At 43.2% G+C, this 21,257-nt stretch overlaps 2 protein-coding genes across 5 annotated transcripts in view; one reads left to right on the forward strand and one right to left on the reverse strand.

Moving 5' to 3' along the window:
* The window catches only part of LOC124594613 (double-stranded RNA-specific editase 1-like), a 143,546-nt gene that overhangs the window by 47,570 nt on the left and 74,719 nt on the right, over positions 1-21,257 (reverse strand). The gene's annotated exons all lie outside the window — the stretch shown is intronic.
* The window catches only part of LOC124594864 (tyrosyl-DNA phosphodiesterase 2-like), a 155,951-nt gene that overhangs the window by 589 nt on the left and 134,105 nt on the right, over positions 1-21,257 (forward strand). For both annotated transcript variants that reach the window (XM_047133613.1, XM_047133936.1), the window contains exons 2-3: positions 570-635; positions 19,032-19,199. Coding sequence is in view for 1 of the 2 variants with exons in the window: in XM_047133936.1 (XP_046989892.1) it covers positions 19,197-19,199 (3 nt within the window). In the remaining variant the exon portion in view is untranslated. The remainder of the gene's footprint in view (positions 1-569; positions 636-19,031; positions 19,200-21,257) is intronic.

The following is a 21,257-nucleotide window of genomic DNA, read 5'->3' on the forward strand; positions in this document are numbered from 1 at the left end:
ATACACATTAAGGACCGGTTCCCGTGAGATCGCATAAGTTAAGCGCTGTCGGGCGTGGGCGGCACTTGGATGGGTGACCATCCAGGTCGCCATGCGCACAACGACCGGGAGATCGGTGAGCTGACCCCACGCCCCTTCTATCCGCATCTTCCTCTAAGGATGACACGGCGGTCGGGTGGTCCCGGTAGGCCACTCATGGCCCGAAGACGGAGTGATTGTCTACACATGAAGTGTGATTGCTGCGGTTCTAGTTTATTTTCATAACATGGATTTCACTCATACAAGAGCCACGTATGAGAAAGCAAATCGCAAAAGGCATCGAGTACTCTTCTTAAATATGTTCTGCGTAGAACTTTTTATTTAACTGTTGCGGCATTTCGCTCATTCTAATATATGTTATGTTTAACAATGGCAAGAATAGTGCAAGATTGGGAGCAAGCAGGTATAAAAACGCATCCTGAAAGATAAATCTGGGAGAAACTGAATTAAAAGTCATGGGAAATTATTAATTCATATGCATAAATAATAGAAATAGTTCATTTTTTATCTATAATATTTGTTTGTTACAGGTTGGATGCTGTTACCAGCTGACACCCGCTTACACCTTTCTTCGTGTCGCTGACAGTATTTTCAAGGTAATTAGAAACACAAAACCTACTTTTTTCTACACCTCCATCAACACAAAATAACTTTACTGCTTAACCAGATACTACAAAAACTTAGATCCACTATCTTTCTTCGGAGTACAAACCTGTCAGAACGGTTTATTTCAACAGATCTTGATTATTTGTTTTTGATAAAAAATACTCCAACACACAAATGAAGAAAAGGCTATTCATACACTTCCTTCCGGGTTGTGCTGAGGTACTTTCTGCAAGTGAAATTTGGCGAATTACCACTGTGAGGATGCAGTCAGTAATGATGGAAGTTTGTGAAATTCGATTCATTAAATATGGTTAAAACTGTTTGCCCTACATATTATCAACAGCCCGAAAGACTTTCACTAACAGCAGCATAACAAATACCGTTCTGAAGCTTTTTTAGTCCCTTTCCTCTGGAATAAACAATACAGGGAGAGATGCCCACTGGAATAAAGGGAAGGAGGCGTGAGAATATGCGCGTGCAGAAGCAGAGCATGGTACTGGAATATGTACTCGCCACTTGTCGAGCACTACTGTAACCAGGTTTTACAACAAATTGCATAATCTCAGATGCTCTTTCTTTACACAGCACAGCCCACATATAACAACTTCGTCCAGTATTTGAACGTAGCTTTGGAGTACGAAAAAGGAAAATGTAGGTTAAGAAAAATGTAGTTACCGATTTTGAAAGACAACACAATATAGAACAAAATGCTCAAAGTCATCGGTTTACTGGTTGCTTGTTTTCATGAGAATGCCTCATGTGACAATTTTACAGTACAAATTACACTCCGAGACCTTTCTTTGAGGCGATCAACGAGGCAGCTGACAGCGTCTTCATCTTGCACCGACCAAAAGAGACAGTGCAAGTGCAGATGTAGAAAGTTGGAACCTCGAACACTTGCAAGAATTCTTCTCTGCTCCATGATCTAAAGGCAACCACACATGAAAAAGCAGTATAACGAGTTCACTAGCCTAGTAATTCACTAAAATAAAATAGGTATTGTATATTTCTATGAAAGTTTAGACCAATTTTTGCAAAGGAAGCGGGAGGCAAAACCGAATGAAAAGAACAGTTGCGATGAGGCATTGGCAGTGTATGGACTAAAGCTGTAATCTATAACGTGGGACAGTACGAACTGGAAAGAAGTTCTGTGCACAGTGCATTTCAATGTACACGAACTTCGGTGTGAAACGGTGAGACTTGAGCTTGAGCGTTGATGTTCCTTAGTAGAGACGGGGAATGATTACTGTCAATCTAGAGTAACTGCACTTTGCATGACGAAGCATATAAAAAAACTTTAAAAACAGATAAAGCATTCAAATTAAGAGTACAGCTGCAGACAAACACTACACTGCACTGCAGCAGAAACTGAAACTAGCATACTTCCTGTCCAAGGGCAACAGCTGCCTCTTAGAGTGCTCAGCGAGTTTTTGCACCTCGCTGGATGGAACAAAGCAGCAGAACATGTATTTATAAATAAATCGAATTACAGTGTTTTATTAGTCACAAGAGGGTTACGGAAGCTATCCCACAGTAAGAGATTATTTACCCCGAATGAAGGATTACTTGCAAATCTCCAAAATTCGGATGTTCAAAGAATTTCTGACAATACTTCATGTCGAATCGCTGTCCACCTAATCATTAAGGTACCCGTGGCATTGAATATTCGAGCACATATATTTATGTGCTGAGTTAACCGACTAACTGTACCATTATTTTAAGATCTAAGTGTTTCTTTACGGTTACGTGCCTCAATCTCTAAATCAGAACCCCTCACGCTCGCTTTGTTGCCCGTCAGTCAGTCTGTCTGCCAGACTGCTAAGAACCCTTCTTTTCAGGAGTGGGTAGACGTATCAAGTTCAAATTTATGTCACACATTAAGATATAAGGTCCCTTAACAGCGTAAAAGTTAAGTTTCTAACTTAATTCAATCAAAAGGGATATTTATGTTACATATTTTGATACTCAAAAACTCACTTATCGAAAGCTTTGGGATACTTCTCATGACCTAGAGTCATAAAATTTAAAGTGTCTCACACTGTAAGTAAAGGAAAAGTCCAATAATTGTTAATTTGTAATGCGACACGATAAGAATAATTTTTATCTTTTTTATTCATCTGTCTGTCTGCTCCTCTGTTAAGATCCTTTTTTTCTCTGGAACAGGTTGGCTTATCAAAATCAAATTTGTGTCACATACTTAAGTCTATTATTCCCCGGCAGTGGAAAAATTTTAAGCTTCAATCAAAAGATTCGGTCATTTATGTCGCATATTTTGATACTTGCAAACCCACTCACCAACTCATACAGGTATTTGCTGTTGAGGTAGAATCATGAAATTTGGCAGTAAGCAAGGTTTCACTGCAGAAGTAAAGCAATACAATCTGAAAATTGTTATACTGTAATTATATCGCATAAAAAATATCTTTTTGCCATTAGAACATACACTGTATATCATCATCCGTCAAAATCATGACAGACGAACATTATTCCAGCCAAACAAAAAATAAGTTGTAGTCATATTTTAGTACTAAATAAAATATTTTATTAAACCTAAATGTATAAACTGAAGTCCCCTGCTCGCTTTTTTGTATGTCCGCTAGTTTTTAGGGCTGTAGTGGAGATTTTGGTAGCGTCTTGGGAATTCCCGGGACCGATATCTTGCCGTATCTATACCGAAAACAGGCAAAAATCGCTGAGATACTCCATTCCCGGGATGGACGAACAAAATCGCTACACCAAGAAACGGCGGTGCGACATAAACGAAAGTTGGTAGGCGTGTTTCTACATCTGAGATAGAAATCTTGTAGCGCCACTATGCCTTTAAGGCGACAAAAACGCCGGTACCGACACCTCACTGAGTATGAACGAGGTCGTGTAATATGGCTACGAAGAGCTGGATGTTACTTCTGCGTTTTGCAGCCCCGGATCTACGATATTTGCGAACGGGGGCAAAAGCTTGTAGTGGCGTTTGAGATAGGACGTCAAAATTAAAAAAAAATGTTTTTTCAAGAATATGCTCACTTTCTAGCGCACATTTTCCTGAAGAGTTTGATATATATATATATATATATTCGAGGAAATATAAGACTGTTATTCGGTCTTATAAGTGTGCCAAAGAGCAGAGCCACGCCTCTTCACATAGTAGTCTTCTATCGCACATCACTGTATTTCGCTCTGTGGAATTCAAACGTGTATATTTTGTAATAGAAGTCGTCAAGCCTATATTGAGGACAGTGGAAATTAAAATGTCCTGTGGTACCTCTCCTGCTCCCAGTCGGCCGTTTGACATCCTACTCCTTAAAAGACAAAAGACAATCAATTAACACTGGGTCAGATTATTTGTGACTGGGAGGATAAGAACTCCGGAAAATCTGCACTCTTTATTGCCTATTAGCTAGTAACTTTCTCTTTTGTGTGACATAAAATTAAGTACAGGAAACATAAAACCGGTGAACAAAAGACAAGCAAGACAACACACGTTTCTTCACTCCTTAGGTCCCAGCATTTTTCTCTATCTAATCTTGCTGCAGCTTTACATGGCATGCTTTCCTTCCTGCGAAAGCATCGAAGCTGCCAAACGTTTTGCTATATGAAAAATAAAAATGTCTTTGTCAAATACTGAAGAAGCTGTTAATACGAATAGTACCCTAGTCTTGTGTGGATTACGTATATTTTGTCACTGTTTGCTGCATAAAATGAAATAGCCCTTTCTAATACTGCAGCAGTTTTAACACACGCCAAATACGCGAGATTGTGTTGGCACGAACGGTCATTTTTACGTACCTAGTTTGGAGAAATAACACGACAGAACATAATTCATGAAGTACCAATATCAAATGCCTAATACGGCTACTACAGCCAAAAAGTTCTGTTAGGAAATTGTTCCATATTTCATTCATATGGTCTAGTTTCTGAAGCATGAGATAGAAAACTAGAATACAAGATTTTTATACGAGGGTAAGTCAATTATCCGCAAAGTACATTTCTTTATATTTGTGTTCAGTTCTATGGGACCAAACTGCTGCGGTTATCAGTCCCTAGGCTTACACACTACATCTAACTGAAACTAACTTACGCTAAGGGCAATACTGACACCCAAGGGAGGACTCGAACCTCCGACGGGGGGAGCCGCGCGAACCGTGGCAAGGCGCCCTCAGACCGACGGCTCCGCGAAGTAGTTATAAAATATAATTGTAATCAAATTGGAAACTTACAAGAACATCATTTTTCAACATAGTCTCCTTGCGTTTCAACGCACTTGGTCCATCGCTGAACAAGCTTCCTGATGCCCTCATAAAAGAAGGTTATCGGTTGAGCTGTCAGCCAGGAATGCACCGCTTCTTTCACTGCTTCGTTCGAGGCAAATCGACGGCCCCTTAATGCCTGTTTGAGTGGACCAAACAAGTGATAGTCAGAAGGGGGCACGATCGGGACTATATGGAGGATGATCCAGTACTTCAAATTTGAGTTTATGGAGCGTTTCAGCAGTATGCGGGCGGGCATTTCCGTGCAACAACACAACACCTTTTGACAGCAATCCTCGGTGATTGCTCCGAACTGCAGGCTTTAGCCTAGCAGTAAGCATCTCACTGTAACGTATACTGTTTATTGTTGTGCCCCTTTCCCCATTATTGTTCCAGTACTGGACCTTATGCGTCCCAAAAACAAACCCGTAAGCATCTGTTTTCCTGCGGACGGCTGGGTCTCGAATTTTTTCTTGCACGGCGAATTTGTATGTTTCCATTCCATACTCCGCCGCTTACTCTCTGGGTCGTAATGATGGATCCATGTTTCTTCACCAGTAATGATCCTGTCTAAGTTGTCCCCCTCGTTACCATAGCGCTCCAAGTGTTTTTCGCTCATGTCCAATCGCGTTTACCGAGCGAGGTGGCGCAGTGGTTAGCACACTGGACTCTCATTCGGAAGGACGACGGTTCAATCCCGTCTCCGGCCACCCCCTGATTTAGGTTTTCCGTGATTTCCCTAAATCGTTTCAGGCAAATGCCGGGATGGTTCCTTTGAAAGGGCACGGCCGATTTCCTTCCCAATCCTTCCCTAACCTGAGCTTGCGCTCCGTCCCTAATGACCTCGTTGTCTACGGGACGTTAAACACTAACCACCACCACCACCACCACCACCACCAATCGCGTTTGTTTATGCAACTGCGTGAGTTGTTTTGGGATCCATCCTGCACAAACTTTATGAAACCCAAGTCTGTTGTGGATGATTTCGTAGGCAGAACCGTGACTAATTTGCAGATGTGTCACTTCGTCAATAGATAATCATCTGCCTAAGAGAATCATTTCACGTGAACGCTAAATGGTTTCTTCAATTGTGGCGGTAAACGGTCGTCCGGCTCTTTCATCGTGCGTAACACTTGTGCGACGATTTCAGAATTTTTCAATCCATCCGTAGACACTCCTTTGCGGCAAAACACTGTTCCCACACTATACCGAAAGTCTTCGATGAATTTAGGCCCCTGATTCGCATTCCGACCATAAAAAACGGATCACTGAACGATGCTCTTCTTTGGTGCAAATAGACAGCGGAGCAGCCATGATTGACAGCACGGCAGCGATAACGAAGCTAACCTGGCAGCTTGAAAATTGCAAAGATGTAACAACAAATAAACAAAGCATGCGTTATCAACGTAAAATGACAGTACTACCAAAATAAACAAAAACATAATCAAATTGCGGATACATTTGGAATCGTCATAGTCTTCCATCTAATTTTTGTGATGTCCCCGTTTCTTCTCCTTCCTCGTTCTAACAAACAATCTTGTCATCAATAATTCTGTAACTATTCCTGCCATTGTCGAAACATTCTCCGGTTAGCTTCAACTAACCCTGCCAGAATCACATGTCCAGTTAACCAGTGTTTATTTTCCGGTTATGCGTTAGTTATTACATGTTAGTACAACGCGTTTTCGGCGCCAAACTGACACTTGGTGGAGTAGCGTTCTGGCAAAATTTCATTTTCTTGGATATACCGAAAAGATTATACGTAATCTTTCTTACCGTTAATCGTTTATTTCCACTCTGGATTTCGCTGATCGTTCGCAGACCCAATCAACCACATAAACAGCGATTGGCATTCACCCTTCGGGTTTATTCGGCATAGCTCTTATAGCCCTGTCCCCTTTTATCTGCGGGAAAGTTTTTTTTATTTCTAGATGCGACGAGGACGCCCCTGGCAGAGACATCACACACCCTTCGCACACATTCAAACATCAAAATGATTCGTTGGAAAATCAACTTATAATGTGTTCAAAAACCAACTGGGATGCTTTTCAACCCCTTCAAGAATATGAATTTGCCCCCCCCCCCCCCCTGAAATTGCCGCCCGGGGCCGATACACCGGTCTGCCCCCCGCCGATTCGTATCTGCATTTTTGCAGAAAAACTCAGCTGGAGTGTAGCTACTATACATGAATGCTGGCAGCGGTGGCCACGAGAAGCCCGGTTTTCAGACGGCCATTCGGCACTACCGAGAAGCCTCTGGCGCATCTTTGCTGCATCCGCAGCAGCAATCGGAGCAGTAGTTTGCACCTCATTGACGCTACGAACTGTTACAAATCTACTATGTATTTCAAGGAGTTCTCCGATCCAGACGCCCTGACCTCAAACCACAGCCAACGCCATTTGCGAATTCAGTGGTGTCAACCGAGAGCTCATTGGACAGCAGGGAGAAGGCCTGTTGTGTTTTCTGACGTAAGTTGGTTCTGCCTCAGGGCCACTGGTAGCCGTGCGTTGGATTTATGGTCTGGGGGTGCGATTTCGTATGGCAGCAGGGTCACTCTCGTGGTTATCCCACGCATCGTGACAGCACATTTGTACGTCAATCTGGTGATTCGACCTGCGTGCTCCCATCACGTACAGTGCTGTTTTTTCCAACAGGATAACGCTAGCCCACACGCCACTACTGTAACTCAGCATGCTCTACAGTGTTTATAGTTTTGCCTTGGGCTGCTCGATCAGCAGGTCCGTACCCAATGGAGTATATACGGCACGTTATCGGACGACTCCTGCGTCATCCACACGTAACGTTAGCGACAGCCCCGGACGGTGCACAAGTCCCGCCCAATCATCCCCCTCCACACCAATCCATATCCTAGGCTCCACCCATGGTGTGCCGCATGTTCCAACGTCAAAGTTGTTCGTATCACAGTTATGCCAGTCATAACAAGGGAGAAAAATCAGTAGTTAGTACGAAATACAGTTTTTCCGGTACCATTGTGAAAATAATTAGAAATATGTTCGTTGAATATGCGAGTTGAAAAATCATCAATAAGAAAGAAAAATAAAAATGATATCCACACTGTCTTTTTTATTTCATGAGCTTTCATCTGCACTATATCAAAAAATCTGATATTTGTTAACTGCAGTGAGCGCAAATTTCCGTCACCTCGCGTAGTGTAAGAAATTCTGTTGGGAAAATATTAATTGGTAGTATCGCCAAGGATTCTGTCCATTATCTCGATTGTCTAAAGTCAATGTTCTGCATAAACAAGGCAAAGTCGATGTCTTGGTTTGTTTCTGATTACCTCGTTAAGACTAAAGAATATAAGAGTGGGATAACGTACAAGTGCGTAACGTAAGCAGTCAGATATTTATACAGTGACATTCTTAATTAATATTTGCTTGTGTAATGGGTGAATTTTTACTTGTGAACTCTTATGACAGCTTGCTTATAGCAGACACGAAATTACTTTGAGTTCTTCTTCAGTGTTGGAGAGCTTTAGAGCTGACTATTGTTAAACACATGTACATAATTTCGTCAGTGTCATTCCAACACATCTTATCGTACTTTAATGTCTGTTAGATATCAGCTTTGACAGCAGTTGGCCACAACAGTCAAGATTAGGTACCTTGTGTATGATAATTTTATTGAGAGTGCATATCTATGTTTCATTTTGACAGTATTACACAAACTGCTAAGAAGTACTAAGAGCACAACACTGCTAGTATGAACAACCGCGGTAAAACAAAAAACGACGAACAAAAACACGACAGCGACGAGGACTACCAAAGATTATACTGATGCGCTCTTGGTTGGTTTGGCGGGGGTAGGTGTTTTGAGGAGGGTAAATGAGCGGGGCTTGTGCAAATGTCCGGGGCTGTCGCTAACGTTTCCTTCATCTCCACAAATAGCTTTAACAGTCCCTGTATTGGCCGACCAAATGCACCAGGCATGGAACGTCATCGCAGAAACGCATCCGGCACCTTCACAACACAATACAGGCACGTTTGCATGCTTCCATTCAACATTCTGGTCGTTACAGTGATTATTAATGTACCAGAATTTCACATTTGCAACGGCGTTTCGCGCGCTTACATTAACCTGTGATCTTGCTATGTTAATCACTTAAATGTGTTACCTAGACAAACGTATTCCCAAAATTTCATTACTCTACATTAATTATTTTTTGATGTTGCGTTTTTTTCCGTCAAAGTATATACATGATTAATTTTGCACGGAACCCTCAGTGCGCGAGTCCTACTCGCACTTGGCTAATTCCTTGTTTTTATTTTTAATTCCTCGTTGAGCCCAACTGAGGAGCACTTCTTTCCCTCCCAATCTGTTTACATCCGTTTACTGTTTTTCTTCTTCCAGTCTCCTCAAACTTGTAGCTTAGCGAGGGAGATCCTCAGCAGATTTGTGATTGTTAGTTATGGTTCTAAATTTTTTTCTGCCTGAAATGATTTCTTAACGATACACCAACTTGTTCTAGATATTTGTGTTAGCTTTGTCAATGAGAACCGAAACAATTAGATTATTTCAGAATTTTCCTCGCTAGCTTGTCGTTAGACATTCTACACTACTGGCGATTAAATCTATAACACCTTAAAGATGACATGCAGCACACGTCAAATTGGCATGAAATTTACTGTACGCTTAGATACGCGTATTATCAGCATTTTAGCGTAACCTCACGAAGTACGCAAGAGTGCAGTAATCTATAATCTATATAAGGCCAAGGTTACACTGCGGGGTTTCACATTCGCAAACTAGAATGTCGGTTAGTTGTGAGAAGAATGTGTAATGCTACGTGTAGGTCTACCAGCAAATGTAGTCACAGATAGCGACAGGATCGTGGCCTATCGATGCTGCAGTTCATCGTTGCGCCATATTGCTGCTTGCGTTGGTCGGTATCCCAAGAGTGTCTTATAAATTTGGCATCTATGGGTTTAGGAGGGCCACACTCAGTCGCCATGCAACATTTCAACGGCCCAACACGACTAGCACCCGAGAGGACACAGTTCCTTCGGCCGTGTAGATCGTACCGCCGCGCTTATTAGCTACAACACAGTGCGACGACAGACACCTGGAGCACGAAGGACTGTCACCAAGGCAACCACTCTAGCCGCGTTCTTTGACGAGGCACAGACAAGCGTGCGCCGACAGTGTCGCACCTGGTAGCTTTAGGCACAGATGTAGCATCACGTCGTCTCTGTCAGACAAACTTTTCTACTTACAGCATCACACGGGCGTATCCGACTGAAGAGGCTCCTAGGAGAACGGTTCCGGAACATGGCGTGAGATGCCACTGAGTATTAAAAACAATGACTTCTTGTTCGCATAACCGGTAACTTGGACAGGAGCCATTACACATACTAATGTGTTATGACTAGTGTTTGTCTTCGAAATCTTCGTGGGGTTATCGTTCAAGTCATAAATTGAGACACATGTTGCCTCTGCTGTCAGACTTACTAGGGCTTGCTGAAAAAGTACACTCCTGGAAATTGAAATAAGAACACCGTGAATTCATTGTCCCAGGAAGGGGAAACTTTATTGACACATTCCTGGGGTCAGATACATCACATGATCACGCTGACAGAACCACAGGCACATAGACACAGGCAACAGAGCATGCACAATGTCGGCACTAGTACAGTGTACAGGGCGTTTCAAAAAGAAAGAGCAGATTTCAAACATTTATTTCTCAAAAACTACAAATGATAGAAACACAATTCAAACGTTTCTTGTCAGAGAAAGGTTCAAAGTTTTTCAATGGTCCGCGCAGAAGTTCCATGCAAATCCGCAGTGGCGCTGGCGTTTGTTTGTAGGAAAATGGCGACGACACCACAGGAACGATCATTTTGTGTGCTGCAATTTGCAAAGTTAGAGTCCATTGTTGGTGTGCAACGTGCATTCCGCCGTCAATTCAACAAACAGCCGCCTCGTCATAAGCAAATTTATGAGTGGCATCACAGATTCGTAGAAGATGGTTGCATCTGCAAGCGAAAAAGCACGGGTCGTCCACGCACATCGGATGAAAATGTCGAGCGTGTCCGTGCAGCTTACGAAAGGAGCCCTAGAAAATCCACGACACGGGCAAGTCACGAACTAAACATGTCTAAAACAACGGTATGGCGCGTTCTGAGTAAGCGTCTGCACATGAAGCCGTACAAACTGCAGTTATTGCAAGCATTGCGTCCTGACGACCACAACAAAAGGTTCGAATTTTCAACTGCAATTCTACAGGACATGGAAGAGGACAATTTTGCCGAACGATTAATTTTTTCAGATGAATCAACGTTTCACATTTCTGGTAAAGTTAATCGGCATAACGTACGAATTTGGGCGAGTGAAACTCCGAGGGACGTTATTCAACATGAAAGAGACTCACCAAAGGTTAACGTCTTTTGTGCAATTTCGGTAAACAAAGTTTATGGACCTATCTTTTTCATGGAGAAAACTATCACAGGAACCATTTACCTGGACATGTTAGAAAACTGGCTATTTCCTCAACTTCAGGAAGATTCAAATCACTTCATCTTCATGCAAGATGGCGCCCCACCACACTTCTCTGAACCTGTACGACGGTACCTAAATAACACCATTCCAGGACGGTGGATTGGAAGAGCAGGAGCACAAGATCAATGTCATCGTCTGTGGCCTCCCAGGTCACCAGACCTTACTCCCTGCGATTTTTATTTGTGGGGGTACATAAAGGACTGTGTTTATGTCCCACCTATGCCCGCTACTCTTCAAGAGGTACGACATCGAATTGTTGCGGCCGTGAATTCGGTAACTAAAGACCAGTTGCGTCGTGTGTGGCAAGAAATGAGATACCGGTTTGATATTTGTCGTGTAACAAATGGTGCTCATATTGAGGTACAGTTTTGATATTTGTTGTGTAACATTTGGTACTCATATTGAGTGAAGGACCGTTGGAATTGTGTTTCTATCATTTGTAGTTTTTGAGAAATAAATGTTTGAAATCTGCTCTTTCTTTTTGAAACGCCCTGTATATCCACCTTTCGCAGCAATGCAGGCTGCTATTCTCCCATGGAGACGATCGTAGAGATGCTGGATGTAGTCCTGTGGAACGGCTTGCCATGCCATTTCCACCTGGCGCCTCAGTTGGACCAGCGTTCGTGCTGGACGTGCAGACCGCGTGAGACGACGCTTCATCCAATCCCAAACATGCTCAATGGGGGACAGATCCGGAGATCTTGCTGGCCAGGGTAGTTGACTTACACCTTCTAGAGCACGTTGGGTGGCACGGGATACATGCGGACGTGCATTGTCCTGTTGGAACAGCAAGTTCCCTTGCCGGTCTAGGAATGGTAGAACGATGGGTTCGATGACGGTTTGGATGTACCGTGCACTATTCAGTGTCCCCTCGACGATCACCAGTGGTGTACGGCCAGTGTAGGAGATCGCTCCCCACACCATGATACCGGGTGTTGGCCCTGTGTGCCTCGGTCGTATGCAGTCCTGATTGTGGCGCTCACCTGCACGGCGCCAAACACGCATACGACCATCATTGGCACCAAGGCAGAAGCGACTCTCATCGCTGAAGACGACACGTCTCCATTCGTCCCTCCATTCACGCCTGTCGCGACACCACTGGAGGCGGGCTGAACGATGTTGGGGCGTGAGCGGAAGACGGCCTAACGGTGTGCGGGACCGTAGCCCAGCTTCATGGAGACGGTTGCGAATGGTCCTCGCCGATACCCCAGGAGCAACAGTGTCCCTAATTTGCTGGGAAGTGGCGGTGCGGTCCCCTACGGCACTGCGTAGGATCCTACGGTCTTGGCGTGCATCCGTGCGTCGCTGCGGTCCGGTCCCAGGTCGACGGGCACGTGCACCTTCCGCCGACCACTGGCGACAACATCGATGTACTGTGGAGACCTCACGCCCCACGTGTTGAGCAATTCGGCGGTACGTCCACCCGGCCTCCCGCATGCCCACTATACGCCCTCGCTCAAAGTCCGTCAACTGCACATACGGTTCACGTCCACGCTGTCGCGGCATGCTACCAGTGTTAAAGACTGCGATGGAGCTCCGTATGCCACGGCAAACTGGCTGACACTGACGGCGGCGGCGCACAAATGCTGCGCAGCTAGCGCCATTCGACGGCCAACACCGCGGTTCCTGGTGTGTCCGCTGTGCCGTGCGTGTGATCATTGCTTGTACAGCCCTCTCGCAGTGTCCGGAGCAAGTATGGTGGGTCTGACACACCGGTGTCAATGTGTTCTTTTTTCCATTTCCAGGAGTGTATGTCGGGCGAATTTGGTGGCCAAATAATTTTTTCCAAAAAATGTCGACATCGAAATAGGAATATCGAGTGCCAATATTTTTAGTTTATATTTTTTTTCGCAATTTTCAGTAAATATATGAAATTGTTCTTTTGAAATTCCAGAAGAACATATTTTTACTTTCACTGTGTGAAGGAATCTTACTGCTTTTTGAGCTTTCGCCACATCCAGTCTCTCTCTTTGACTGTGTGAAGGAAGTATAGGTAGCACAAAAAAGTCGTCCGATTGCACTGGTGGGGTGTTTGCGAACGGAATAACAAAGATATCCCAAGTGAATAAATAGCACACTAGTCGCTTTAAAAAACTATTTTCGCACAACTAGTGAGCTATTTTTTCACATTAGCATTCTTCAAAAACAGTTGCGAAACTGACGAACAAACATCTTAATGACAAGACTCTTCGCGGTGGGTGGAGACGAGTGAGGGCAAATGCTGATATAATCGGAGCTACCAACACAAACTGTAACGTTTAACTTCACCACAAAATTTTGATTTTGACACTACGACTGCTAGTTCGCTGGCGTTTACAAAAAAAGGAAAGTCGACATGAAGTGTTCCAGACAAAGCCGCTATGTGACGAAACCGAACGAGTGACCCATCGGACACCTTTCATTGTTCCACTTACATGTGGTTACCACTGTTAGCGAAGTGGTTATCGTCACGCATGAACGTGCATCGTATTCCTTTCAGTTCTTGCTCTGAGGGGGACATGCAGGCTGCTGCTTGTGATATTGTATACAAAATCTATTAATAAATAAGTAGGCCTACTTCGATATACAGCTCAAAAACTGGCAGTATATATACGATGTGCAGCTTTTTTTTCTTTTTTGGCCGGCGATATTTTTTCCTACGATATATCAATTTTTTCGATACATCGCGGCCGATAACTTTTTTAAAATATTGGTATATCGGATTCCCGGTATTTTTAAAAATATCAGCAGTCCTACGACTTACATCGATAAACAGGGTGTTGAGACTATTCTTCTAGTCAGCATGTACAATGAAGTGACGAAGTCGGGGGACGCCTTCTAAGATCGTGTTGGCTTCCTTTTACCCAGAGTAGAACAGCAACTCGACGTGGTATGGGTTCACCACTTCGTAGGAAGTCCCCTATAGAAATACTGGGCCGTGCTTCCACTATAGCCGTCCTTAATTGCGAAAGTGTTGCTGGTGCGAATAACTATAAACCAATCGCGAACAACTGTGGCCCGATTACACGGCGCATTATCATCCACAAAAATTCTATAGTTGTTGGAGGAAAAGAAGTACATGAATGGCTCCAAATGGTCTCCAAGGCAGCCGATCATAACCATTTCCAGTCAATGATCGGTTCAGTTCAACCAGATGACTCAAGCTATTCCATGTACATGCAGCCCACACCGTTACGGAGCTATGATCAACTTGCACAGTGCCTTGTTGACAATTTGGGTCCGTGGCTTCGTGGTGTCTGCGCCACGGTCACGAGCCCAAAGAGAGCGTTGCAGGCGATGTCGTGAAGTTAGTAAAGGCACTCGCGTCGATCATCTGCTGTCATAGCCCAGTAACGCCAAATTTCGCTGCACTGTCCTAATCGATACGTTCGTTGTAAGTCCCACACTGATTCTGCGGTCATTTCACGTCGTGTTGGGTGGCTGATGGCACTGGCACACTACGCAAACGCCGCTGATCTCGGTTGTTCAAGTGAAGTCCGTCAGCCACCGCGTTGTACGAGCTGAGATGTAATGTGTGAAATTTAGTATTCTCGGCACACTGTTGACACTGTGGATCTTAGTATACTCAATTCCCTAACGATTTCCAAAACTGAATGTCCCATGCGTCTAGCTCCAACTACCATTCCGCGTTCAAAGTCTGTTTTTTCCCTTCGTGCAGCCGTAATCACGTCGGAAACCTTTTGTCATGAATCACCCACGTACAAATGACAGCTCCACCAGTGCACTGCCCTTTTTATACCTTGTGGACGCGATACTACCATCTGTACATGTGCAAGTCGCTATCCCATGACTTTTGTCATCTCAGTGTAAATCTTTCTGTGCGAGGTCTGATTTAGCTTACTTTATTATTTATTTATTTATTTATTTACACGTCAAGTTCCGTAGGACCAAATTGAGGAGCAAATATCCAAGGTCATGGAACGTGTCAGCACAAGAAATACAGCATTAAAGTAATAGCAGATAAAAACAATATGTATATGAGCCCGAAAGAAGTCAGTCCATAAGTTTAAGTAAACGCAATCAACAATACAACAAGAATCAGCTTAATTTTTCAAGGAACTCCAACAGAATAGGAGTGACCCACGAAGAAACTGTTCAGTTTCGATTTGAAAGCGCGTGGATTACTGCTAATGTTTTTGAATTCTAGTGGTAGCTTATTGAAAAATGGCTGCAGCAGTATACTGCACACTTTTCTGCGCAATAGTTAATCAAGTCCGATCCAAATGCAGGTTTGACTTCTGCCGAGTATTAACTGAGTGAAAGTTGCTTATTCTTGGGAATAAGCTAATATTGTTAACAAGAAATGGCAGTAAGGAATATACAGGGTGATTCAGGAGGAAAGGTACATACTTTTTTTTTTGGGGGGGGGGGGGGGGGAGGATAGTATTAGTGATTCTGAACAGAAAACTTCGTATGGACGTATGCCCTATTCCGAATGGTTTCTGAGATAGAACACATTTAATATCACTTTTTTACGTTTTTCTTGAATAACTCGAAAACTGCACCCTTCAGCGAAAACGTGTCGCAGTAAAAAATTAAAACTACATTAAATTTCCGGCAAAAAGGGTCCTATTAATTTTTCCCCTCTAGAACTAAAGATCTGTGCGAAGAGAGCGCGAGAATGTTGAAAAACTCGCTCGACGTGCATGCGCTGTGGCATACGTGTTTTTTGTAGGCCAATTTGAGGAAGCATATTGTGGTAGCAAGCTGAGACGAACAGTTTGATACGGGACACTTGTGGTCTATCAAGTCGGGAAAATACCTGGCCTACAAAAACTACGTGTAAGCTACAGCTCACGCGCGTCGAGCGAGCTTTTCAACTTTCTCGCGCTCACTTCGCACAAACCATTAGTTCTAAAGAAAAAATGAATAGGACCTTTTTATAGGAAATTTAATATAGTTTAATTTTGTACTGCGACACGTTTTCACTGGAGGGTGCGGTTTTCGAGATATTCAAGAAAAACGCACAAAAGTGATTTAAATGTGTTCTACCTCGGAAACAATTCGGAATATGGCATACGTCCATATCACGTTTTTTGTTCAGAATCACTAATACTATCACCTCTCAAAGCATGTACGTTTCCTCCTGACTCACCCTGTATATATTGAGAGGCCAATGTCAAAACAACCAGACTAGTGAACAGAAGTCGACAAGAGGTTCGTGAACTTACTGCCCGAACCACCCGTTTCTGAGCCAAAAATATCCTTTTACGAGGTGCATTCAAGTTCTAAGGCCTCCGATTTTTTTTCTAATAACTACTCACCCGAACTCGATGAAACTGGCGTTACTTCTCGACGTAATCGCCCTGCAGACGTACACATTTTTCACAATGCTGACGCCATGATTCCATGGCAGCGGCGAAGGCTTCAAAGGAGTCTCTTTTGACCACTGGAAAATCGCTGAGGTAATAGCAGCACGGCTGGTGAATGTGCAGCCACAGAGAGTGTCTTTCATTGTTAGAAAAAGCCAAAAGTCACTAGGAGCCAGGTCAGGTGAGTAGGGAGCATGAGGAATCACTTCAAAGTTGTTATCACGAAGAAACTGTTGCGTAACGTGAGCTCGATGTGCGGGTGCGTTGTCTTGGTGAAACAGCACACACGCAGCCCTTCCCGGACGTTGTTGTTGCTGTGCAGGAAGGAATTTGTTCTTCAAAACATTTTCGTAGGATGCACCTGTTACCGTAGTGCCCTTTGGAACGCAATGGGTAAGGATTACGCCCTCGCTGTCCCAGAACATGGACACCATCATTCTTTCAGCACTGGCGGTCAGCCGAAATTTTTTTGGTGGCGGTGAATCTGTGTGCTTCCATTGAGCTGACTGGCGCTTTGTTTCTGGATTGAAAAATGGCATCCACGTCTCATCCATTGTCACAACCGACGAAAAGAAAGTCCCATTCATGCTGTCGTTGCGCGTCAACATTGCTTGGCAACATGCCACACGGGCAGCCATGTGGTCGTCCGTCAGCATTCGTGGCACCCACCTGGATGACACTTTTCGCATTTTCAGGTCGTCTTGCAGGATTGTGTGCACAGAACCCACAGAAATGCCAACTCTGGAGGCGATCTGTTCAAACAGTCATTCGGCGATCCCCCAAAACAATTCTCTCCACTTTCTCGATCATGTCGTCAGACCGGCTTGTGCGAGCCCGAGGTTGTTTCGGTTTGTTGTCACACATTGTTCTGCATCATTAAACTGTCGCACCCACGACGCACTTTCGACACATCCATAACCACATGTCTCCTTCAACTGTCGATGAATTTCAATTGGTTTCACACCACGCAAATTCAGAAAACGAATGATTGCACGCTGTTCAAGTAAGGAAAACGCATTTAAAGTATTTAAAACAATTCTCATTCTCGCCGCTGGCGGTAAAATTCCATCTGCCGTACGGTGCTGCCATCTCCGGGACGTATTGACAATGAACGCGGCCTCATTTTAAAACAATGCACATGTTTCTATCTCTTTCCAGTCTGGACAAAAAATATCGGACGCCTTAGAACTTGAATGCACCTCGTAGAATGGGAAGAGTTACCCCAAAATATAATACCATACGACATAAGCGAATGAAAATATGCGAAGTAGACCAATTTTCTTGTCGAACGATCACTCACTTCAGATACCGTATGAATAGTAAAAATGGCAGCATTAAGTCTTTGAACAAGGTGCTACATCGGCTTTCCACAACAGTTTACTGTCTATCTGAACACCTACAAGTCTGAACTGTTCAGTTTCACTGATCATATGCCCATTATGTGAAATTAAAACGTCAGGTTTTGTTGAACTGTGTGTTAGAAACTGTAATTGAAACTGAGCCTATGTTACACACAACATTCTTTACTACCAAGGTAGTGTCATCAGCAAACAGAAATATTTTAGAGTTACCTATAAAACTAGAGGGCATATCATTTATATAAATAAGGAGTGGCCCCAACACTGATCCCTGGGGCATCCCCCCCCCCCCCCCCCCACCTGACCGTGCCCCATTCAGACCCCCGCATCATAGCCATTCTCAACACTGTGAATAATGACCTTTTGCTGTGTGTTGCTAAAATAAGAGGTGAACCAACGGTGAGCTACTCCCCGTTTTCCGTAAAGGTCCAACTTCTGGAGCAATATGTTGTGATCAACACAGTCAAACGCCTTAGTTAAACCAAAAAAATATGCCTGCCGTTCGAAACCTACGATGATCATTTCTCCTAATGTACGTGGGTGTCAACAAAATACTTTCATATTGGAGGAGAAAGCCGGCTACCGTTCTAAATTTCGCATCATATATATCCCAAAATCACATGCAAATGTTATGTATTTTTCCTGCTATACTGTTTACACAAAATAAGAAGCAAAATCCTTATTTAGTTCCTGTTGTTGCAATTTTATTGTCACTACCTTACACTGTTTGTTATTAAAATTGCCCTCTCTCCGTATCCTGATTTTGAGTTTGCTTGTAAATTTTCACCGTTTGGTTCTCTCATTTTCCTTTCTTATCATATCATAGTCTCATATCATATACGAAAAGTACTTCTCATTCACAACTACTGGCTTCTGTTACACACGCGTTTATTTATAGGCGCTTGCGTCGCTCATTCCCTTCACTTAATGATAACCTCCAGCTATTTCATTTACAGGGATCACAAGGCCAAAGAAGTGCACGCACGAAGCTCGTCAATACCGTGAGCATTTTTCGCAAATAACTGGCCATTTTAGGCTTGTAATACAGACAGGATCCTCTGGTCTGAGCATTCAGAAGTTCGCTACTAGAGGGTAATAACGAAGATCCTGTTGGTACCCGCATGGTGAGTACAACCTGCAGTAGGCATGTTTCTGAGATTAGTTCCGATAAGCGATATCTAGTTACATCTTTTTTCCCCTATACTATTATAACAAAGTGAATGCTAACTGAATGCAGACAACGAAATGCAGTACATACAGGAGCCTGACAATGTAGAGCAGATTTCCAATACTGTTGCACAATATTGGAGAGACCAAATCTCAACGCATAAACAATATATGAATGAAACGTGGAAAACACACACACACAGTTTGAACTAATAAGTTTTACGACAAATGTGTCCACAGCCTTCGTGAAATTTTCAAATGAAATCATTCCCCTTTTGGCTGTTACAACAATGTTTTAACAGCCGAAAGCAGAATTATTTCATTTAAAAGCGGTTTGAACTATGTATTACATGGAAATATCTTTCCGTAATCTCTCATATACTAATAAAACTACTACAATCATAAAAAATGATTTGGTCTATTTTGGAAATGACGCTGAAATCACACGATGGCACGGTATCATACATCCTGTAAAAAGATCTATTTTAATACATGGCCGGCCGGTGTGGGCGAGTGGTTCTAGGCGCTTCAGTGTTGAACCACGCGACCGTTACGTAGCAGGTTCGAATCCTGCCTCGGGCATGGATGTGTGTGACGTCCTTAGGTTAGTTAGGTTTAAGTAGTTCTAAGTCTAGGGGACTGATGACCTTCAGATGTTAAGTCCCATAGTGTTCAGAGCCATTTGAACCATTTCTTAATACACGATGATATCTAATCTAAGAACATACTTCGAGAGAGAGAAAGAGAGAGAGAGAGAGAGAGAGAGAGAGAGAGAGAGAGTACGAGTACAATAATATTGTTATAATTATAAGGAAGCGGGTACTCTCGTCTGATTTGTACAAGAGGTGAGGGAACTATGTTCGTGTGACTAGCTGATAAATTTGTGTCGTTTCAGTGCTGGATATTGTTACACTGTTTGGTATTAATTAGTTAATCACTATCAAGGACGTCACATTTTTATTCATAAATATTAGTTGTTATGCCGAGCAGCGACAGAAGAACCCTGTAATGCGACGGACTGTTACAGCACTGCACAATTTAAGTTATTTATTCCATGCCACAGATATGTCTGTTGTCAAACTGTAGGACATTAAGAGAGATAACACATATGACTTTTTCTCGCTTAATCTTTTAGGAAATCTACAACTTCATAACTATAGGCGGGTGGGATGAATGTTATACTTTTGATTATTATTATATTATTACAATTACGAAATACGTTTGTCATTCCAGTTCCCAATTACGATTTTTTTTTGCGTTCGCGAGCGCAATATACACAGCTTTCTACCTTTTCCAATCTGTGATATTTGGCAGCTCCTTAATGGTGGCTACTTTCCAGACAATCGAATGAGATTAGCTGTTTCAGTACTTGCTAGTATCACAAAAAGACTATATGTTCTCGTCTCCTCGATGCCCTTGACGAAAGAGATGGATTTTTATTCTGCACTCTGTAGCAACCTTCCATATCCTACTATCTTTCCAAAGTAATTCGCACGGTTTCTGCCCTGGGTGAAGATCGTACCCCCTTATACTGCTGCTTTTCTCTCGACTAACTAATTTATTTATTATTTATTTATCGTATGGCTCATAACATCACAGTAAAAATAACAGAAACAACACGATTTCCCCTCTGAATAGCTTTAACAGGCGCAGCGATTCCAGTCCTCTCTGTTGTAGCGGCCTCAAACTATCCGTAGTTAACAACAAGTATCTAGTCACTATAAGAGCTATAAAAATTGTGCATCCGCGTGTGCTATGGTTGCCCTCCATTACCCGCAGCTTACGCCTTAGGGCTACAACCGAGCGAGTTGGAGAACTTGGTTTCGAATCACTGTATGGCCATCCCATAGGTCGAATTTCCGTGGTTTCCTGATATTGCTTAAAACGGATGCTGGGTTCGTTCTTTTGAAAAGGACACGTCGGAATCCTGCGCCACCTTTGCTTTATCCGACCTTACCTTACCATGATCAAAAATCTATCATACTCAGCCTGTCGGATCTCCGAATTTCCTATGG

The sequence above is a fragment of the Schistocerca americana genome, chromosome 1 (assembly GCF_021461395.2).
Source record: "Schistocerca americana isolate TAMUIC-IGC-003095 chromosome 1, iqSchAmer2.1, whole genome shotgun sequence".
NCBI lineage: Eukaryota > Metazoa > Arthropoda > Insecta > Orthoptera > Acrididae > Schistocerca > Schistocerca americana.